Source organism: Ranitomeya imitator, chromosome 5 (assembly GCF_032444005.1).
Source record: "Ranitomeya imitator isolate aRanImi1 chromosome 5, aRanImi1.pri, whole genome shotgun sequence".
Classification (NCBI taxonomy): Eukaryota; Metazoa; Chordata; class Amphibia; order Anura; family Dendrobatidae; genus Ranitomeya; species Ranitomeya imitator.
The window spans coordinates 263015047-263022535 of record NC_091286.1 but is presented as its reverse complement, the minus strand read 5'-3'; the positions used below and the strand labels follow the sequence as shown (position 1 = coordinate 263022535).

At 43.6% G+C, this 7489-nt stretch overlaps 1 protein-coding gene across 4 annotated transcripts in view; it reads left to right on the top strand.

Annotated features, from left to right (window-relative positions):
• The first annotated feature begins 638 nt into the window (after positions 1–638).
• SMPDL3A (sphingomyelin phosphodiesterase acid like 3A) overlaps positions 639–7489 on the top strand; it is a 45875-nt gene continuing 39024 nt past the window's right edge. For 2 of the 4 annotated variants that reach the window (XM_069726132.1, XM_069726130.1), the window contains exons 1-2: positions 645–787; positions 1547–1766. Coding sequence is in view for 1 of the 4 variants with exons in the window: in XM_069726129.1 (XP_069582230.1) it covers positions 694–787 (94 nt within the window). In the remaining 3 variants the exon portion in view is untranslated. Of the gene's footprint in view, positions 788–1546; positions 1767–7489 lie in introns of all 4 variants that reach the window. The other 2 variants (XM_069726129.1, XM_069726131.1) reach the window with 2 other exon arrangements.

The following is a 7489-nucleotide window of genomic DNA, read 5'->3' as shown; positions in this document are numbered from 1 at the left end:
TGCAGTGCAAGGATCCAGAGGTGAGTGCACATCCAGCTGAAGTAGGCGCACCCTCTCCGAATGCGATTATTATGCCCCTGTCTGTGTCCAGATTCCTGTACAAGGGTTAAATGGTGAAGCCCAGTGTAACTCTTGGTGTCTGGAAAATGAAGTAGCTAGCACCAAGCCTGTTTATGGTAGCCATTTTGGAGCTGGCCTTTGACCACAAACAGTGCCCTTGTGACACATGTATTAAGGTGGTGTGACCTATTAGGAATATGTGGGAAAGGGTTGTTGTTGCTTAAAATGAGATATTGTGCTCTAATATTTGGCCAAAATTTGAATTAACTTTGTGAACCAAAGTAAGCCAAATAGCAAATGGTATCAATTTAGACCAGACAATCTAAAGATGCTTGAAATTTACCAACCAACATGAGACTTAGAAAAATGTGATGTATTGTAAGACTATCTAGTTTAAGTTTCCAATGTCTAAAAATATTAGTAAAGTTAAAAAGTTGTTTAGTAAAAAATTAGACAGCGTTTGTTGCATGTTTCCTGTGGTTTCCTGCGTATCCTTGCTACTACACATGAAGAGGTTAATTGCTGTAACCTGATAAGTAACTCACGCCTATCATTGTGTAAACAAGGAAGTTTCTAAGTGTAAGTCTAGTGAAGGAATAGCCTCAGATCCCACAGCTCCAACAGAAGAGCAACATGGATTCTCTTAGTGTTTGGTTGATACTTCTTGCCCCTTTGGCCACCTCAGCTTTTCCAGTGAAGCCTGGAGATCACAGTACAGAAGTGTCAGGTCAGTAGAGCGGTGGCCAGTGTATAACTAATAGGCAGTATGCCAAGGGAACTGTGCACTCCGGTAATGGACCTTATAGCGTACAACTAAGGGAAAACATATTATCTACAGAAGGGTGATGGCCAAAGACAGAGCGGTCAATGCGCTATTTCCTAATGGAACATTTCTTGTGGCTTGTGCTTATAATCTGCACTGCTTTACTTGTCTGTAAGATGTAAACTGTTTTTTTGTGTCTTTTAGCAATTTTTTACTTTTTGTTTATCTGCCCCCTCCTCAACTTCAGCCATGTAAGGTCTAGATCCTATTTATTAAGGGAACTTGTTGCCTAATTCATGCTATCGGAATCAGTCTGGCTGGGCTATCGCAGCTATGTATATCTTATTCTGAAATACGATGGTGTCTCAGAATAAACTTACTTTTGAAAACTGTGCTGAGGACTGATATGAACTCTTCCTCTGCCTTGCTCTGCTATATTCACAGCTCTCTCCCTATGTGATTTTTTTTTTCTCAATGACCAAATTTGTGTGTTAAAAAAAAAATCACAGAATGGTCTAGTTTCTTCCGTAAATCCAAGGAGGCTCATTTGAATTCCGTAAGGAGCCACATTACAACATCCGATCTTTATGGATACATTGCAATATTGTAACATTGAAAATTTTTGAAAATATGTTTTCTTTGAAGTGTCACAATGTTTTAGAGTATAACATAAGCAGTTGGAATAGCACAGCCAGTACCTGATCCATGTTCCCTGTGGTTTAGGCGGTGTGAACCAGACGACAGGATCCCGGTAAATGAATGCTGCATGTGACTAAATATCTGTGGCTCAGTTTCATGCTTGGTATTGGTGAAATGGACAGTACACAGCTGATATACATGTCATTGGAGATCTACATTTTATGGAATCTGACTGACTGTGTGGATTGCCAGTAGACTCTTCCTAGTGTTTCAGCTACTTTAAGCCCTGTTTACTTCAATGAAGGTGAGATATAATGTCAGTCACAATTCATGGACAAATCTTACTGGAAAAAAACAACCTTTTACCCCTTTTAAATCCTTATTATATTTTGCCTCTGACATAGTTTGTATGTTACGTCGCTAATATCTTTAGTGCTCAGCATAAAGTTCCCGATCAGCTGTCTCCTTACTGACTCAGTGGAAACACAAATAAACACCAGTCATCATGAAACTGAGTGCGAATGTGAACTTCTTACTAAACTGTGTAGATAGACGGTCTGCAGTGCATATAAAATCTGTGTTCATGGCATGGGAGATGTATACTGGCCGTGCACATAGGGTAAATGACAGTCTGAGAGTATGTAGATAATACACAAAGTTTATTTTAGGTTACCATAAATAGGCAAATAGTCTGAAAAAGCTTGACTGTGTATGGCCAATATGGCTCCTTCTTACCCATAAAACCGTCACCCACTAACCCGTGTACACAAAACACCAAACTTTAAATAAAAACAAAACACAATAGCTTCTTTTTGGGTAATTTTGGCCACAGCGGCCAGTTTATTAACAAACAATAACAAACATTTACTTTAAGCATTAACATACATTTATGCAAAAATTCGAGGGGAGGGTTCTTGGAGCCCACCGGGAAAAAATTCTGGCTTAAAATATTTTGGCAAAACCAAAAACAGAACTTAAACACCTCAATTTACCCTCAACCGTACCACCAGCTCTAGGGCACCATAATTCCCGTTCCGGGAAAAAATTAACCACCACCAGCTCCCAGGGTAAAACCCCGTCCAGAGCCTGTAACCAAAATGCCAGAACAAGAACAACAAACCCATTTAACTGTCCGGAATTTCCTTCAAATTCCTTCCCCGCTGAATCCGCATCAACTCCAAGAACCCAACCCCCCGCCAAAATGCCACTATGACAAATTAATCACCAGCCCTCACAAAAACTGTCTGCCACCATCTATTCCTAAACCCAACCTACGGTTACCGCTGCCAACTAAATATGTAAATATATATATATATATATATATATACACATATATATATATATATATATATATACATCTAACAACATGTATAAAGGGAGGGTGGGTGGGTCTCTTCACTCTGGCTTTCCCGTTGCCAAGTGACACCTTTCCTGCACTTTTTCCCTTTATACCCATGCCCCCCCCCCCACTAAAACCCCTCCCTACACTCCCCCTTTTTCCCGATCATCTTCTCCTGGAACAAGTTTTAAAAAATGCCTATGACCAAGCACAGTCATGGGGGGCCTACATTGAGCTGTGCTTATTCCTGCCCCCTCCTGGAGATAATAATTAGACTTTCCATGTTCAGCAACATTGATAGACCCAGAACTAATGGGACTTGCAGTACCAGCATTATGCCAAAAATATTGCAAACTAGAAGATTTAACTTTAATTGCTTTTTATGACTTCTTAAATGAAATGAGATTTATAGTTTACACCCCAAACTATTTAAAAGCGCATGTAGCTCTTTCAAACAAAAGTCCAGCAAAAAACTTTTCATGGCCAAACCATTCCTCCATTACTCTGTCAGTCCAGCTCTATTCACTGTCCAGCACTCCCACCTACTGCCTGACTGATGGCTCCTTTTCCTGAAGTCACACAGCAAAGAGACCGTCAGTGAAGCAGGAGGAGGCAGCACTTAACGGAATAAATGGAGCTGGAGTGACAGAGGCTTTAGATCTTCAGCCTCATTTGAATATTCAGTTAAATGCATGTATACCAACTTGTACTCCAGTTCATTTTTTTTGTTTAGTTCTAGGTTTCTGCATTTAGTGCAGGTAAGAGAGTGGCCTCCTTTCCTTTGGGTTGTATTTTACATTAAAAAGCTGCCCACTAGCTGTGTGTCCATGTTTTGAGGCCTGGTCCTGCTCAGCCCTTAGTCACACAGGATGTCACCATGATGCATTGTAAGGTTTTAAGATTATAAGTTAGGACCATCCAGAACATGGGTACACCTTGATGTTGGTGAGATGGCTGTCATCCAGCTCTTCTCCGTGCCAAACGCTACTTCCTCCTGCCTGACTGATGGCTCCTTTGCCTGAAGTCACGCAGCATAGAGTCTGTAAGTCAAGCAGGAGGAGACAGGAATAAATAGAGCTGGAGTGACAGAGGCTTCAGATCTTCAGCTTCATTTGCATATTAAATGCTGATTTTTCAGCAACGGAGGAACAGACTGGCCATGTATAGGTATTGCTGAGCTTGTTTTTGAAAGAGCTAAATGTGCAAATAAATGGTTTGGGTTAGGGAAAAATCCTGCCGATATATTCTTTTCAATATATAAGCTCATGTCAGCAAGTTTTTTCTGAGTTTTCAGCAATGTTGAAGTCATCACGGAAGAAATAGTAAGTGTTGAGGCAATGACCCAAGAGAGCTATGCCATTTCCATCTACCATATAATTGTCTAAGGGTCACCTCCGTCTGTCTGTCTGTTTGTCTTTCTGTCTTTCTGTCACGGATATTCATTGGTTGCGGCCTCTGTCTGTCATGGAAATCCAAGTCGCTGATTGGTTATGGCAAAATGCCCACGACCATTGCCACGACCAATCAGCGACAGCCGCTGTCCGGCGGCAACATGGCCGCTCCTTCCTCCCCGCAGTCAGTGCCCGCTCCATACTCCCCTCCAGTCAGCGCTCACACAGGGTTAATGGCAGTGCTAATGGACCCCGTTATGCCACGTTGTAATGCACTCCATTAACCCTGCTATTAACCCTGTGTGACCAACTTTTTTACTATTGATGCTGCCTATGCACCATCAATAGTAAAAAGATCTAATGTTAAAAAAAATAAAAAAAATAAAAAATCATCATATACTCACCTTCCGGCGCCTTTCCCGCTCCTCGTGACGCTCCGGTGACCGGTCCATGCATTGCAATCTCGCAAGATGATGACGTAGCGGTCTCGCGAGACCACTACATCATCATCTCGCAAGACCGCAATGCACTCTTGAGACCAGAGCGCGTGAGCATCGGTAAATGCTTCCTGGATCCAGGGGCCAACGGAGGGTGAGTATATAACTATTTTTTATTTTAATTCCCTTTTTTAACAGGGATATGATGCCCACATTGCTATATACTACGTGGGCTGTTCAATATACTACGCGGGCTGGGCAATATACTACGCGGGCTGTGCAATATACTACGCGTGCTGGGCAATATATTACGCGGGCTGTGCAATATACTACACGGGCTGGGCAATATACTACGTGGGCTGGGCAATATACTACGTGGGCTGGGCAATATACTACGCGCGCTGGGCAATATACTACGCGGGCTGTTATGGACCTGGTGGTTAGGAGCACCCGGCACGACCTGATAGTTAAACTCACACAGGACAAGCTCTGGGATGTGGGAGCTCTGCTGACCGCAGCCCTTAATCCTATCACAACAACTAGAAATAGCAGTGGAGCGTTCCTGACACTCCCTAGACGCCTCTTCACAGCCTAAGAGCTAGCTAGCCCTAGAGATAGAAAATAAAGCCTACCTTGCCTCAGAGAAATTCCCCAAAGGAAAAGGCAGCCCCCCACATATATTGACTGTGAGTAAAGATGAAAGTCACAAACGCAGAAATGAAACAGGTTTCAGCAAAGGGAGGCCAGACTTACTAAACAGACAGAGGATAGGAAAGGTATCTTTGCGGTCAGCACAAAAAACTACAAAAGACCACGCAGAGTGTGAAAAAAGACCTCCGGACCGACTAACGGTGCAGAGATGCCACTCTGCATCACAGAGCTTCCAGCTAGCAAGTCAAAATCATGATAACCAGCTGGACAAGGAAACAATGAACAAATAATAACTAGCAGGAACTTAGCTTCTGCTGGAGAAGACAGGTCACCAGAAAGATCCAGGAGCGAACTGAACCAATGCAGGAACATTGACAGCTGGCATGGAGTAACGATCTGAGTGGAGTTAAATAGAGCAGCCAACCAAAGGATAAACCACGTCACCTGTGTAAGGAACCTCAGAAGCAGCAGCTCCACTCACAGCCACCAGAGGGAGTCCATGGACAGAACTCGCCGAAGTACCATTCACGACCACAGGAGGGAGTTCGACAACAGAATTCACAACAGCGGGCTGTGCAATATACTAAGCAGGCTGTGCAATATACTATGCGGGCTGTGCAATATACTACGTGACTGGGCAATATACTACGTGACTGGGCAATATACTAGGTGGCTGTGCAATATCCTACGTGGCTGGGCAATATACTTTGTGGCTGGGCAATATAGTACGTGACTGGGCAATATACTATGTGGCTGTGCAATATACTACGTGACAGGGCAATATACTTGGTGGCTGTGCAATATACTACGTGGCTGGGCAATATACTACGTGGCTGGGCAATATAGTACATGACTGGGCAATATATTACGTGACTGGGCAATATACTATGTGGCTGGGCAATATACTACGTGGCTGGGCAATGTACTATGTGGCTGGGCAATATAGTACGTGACTGGGCAATATACTACGTGACTGGGCAAAATAGTATGTGACTGGGCAATATACTACGTGACTGGGCAATATACTACGTGGCTGGGCAATATACTATGTGGCTGGGCAATATACTACGTGACTGGGCAATATACTACGTGACTGGGCAATATACTACGTGGTTGGGCAATATACTATGTGGCTCGGCAATATACTACATGAGCTGTGCAATATACTACATGAGCTGTGCAATATACTACGTGGACATGCATATTCTAGAATACCCGATGCGTTAGAATCAGGCCACCATCTAGTGTATCTATAAATATAATTGTCTAAGGGGAACTTCTGTCTGTTTCTAACTTCTGTCTGTCTTGGAAATCCCGGGTCGCGACCAATCAGCGACAGGCACAGTCTGGCTACGAATTGAGCCCTCCCTGCTCCCCTCCAGTCAGTGCCTCCTCCATACTCCCCTCCAGTCAGCGGCCACATAGGGTTTTAGCAGTCCATTAAACGGACTGCTAAACACTGTGGCATAACGCGGTGTAACGCAGTCCGTTAATGCTGCTATTAACCCTGTGTGACCAACTTTTTACTATTGATGCTGCCTATGCAGCATCAGTAGTAAAAACTTTTCAATGTTAAAAATAATAATAAAAAAAATCATTATATTCTCACCTTCCGGCGCTTTTCCCGCTCCTCGTGACGCTCCGGTCCCAAGAATGCATTTCGGCAATGACCGTGGTCGGCAATGACGTAGTGGTCTCGCGAGATGATGATGTAGCGGTCTCGCGAGACCGCTACATCATCACGTGTTATTGCCGCAATGCATTTTTGGGGCCGGAGCATCGCGAGGAGCATCGCTAAACGCCTGGCCTGGATCCGGGGGCCGCCGGAACTATTTTTTACTTTAAGCCTTTTTCGAACAGGGATATGGTGCCCACATTGCTATATACTATGTGGGCTGTGTTATATACTGCGTGGGCTGTGTTATATACTGCGTGGCCTGTCTTATATACATCTCTGTGCTATACACTACTTTGGCTGTGTTATATAGTACATGGCTGTGCAATATACTGCGTGGCTGGGCAAAATACTATGTGGCTGTGCTATATACTACATGGCTGTGTTATATAGTACGTGGGCTGTGTTACTGTATATACTACGTGGGCTGTGTTATATACTACATGGGCTGTATTATATACTGCGTGGGCTGTGCTATATACTACTATACATATTCTAGAATACCCCATGCATTAGAATCGGGCCACCATCTAG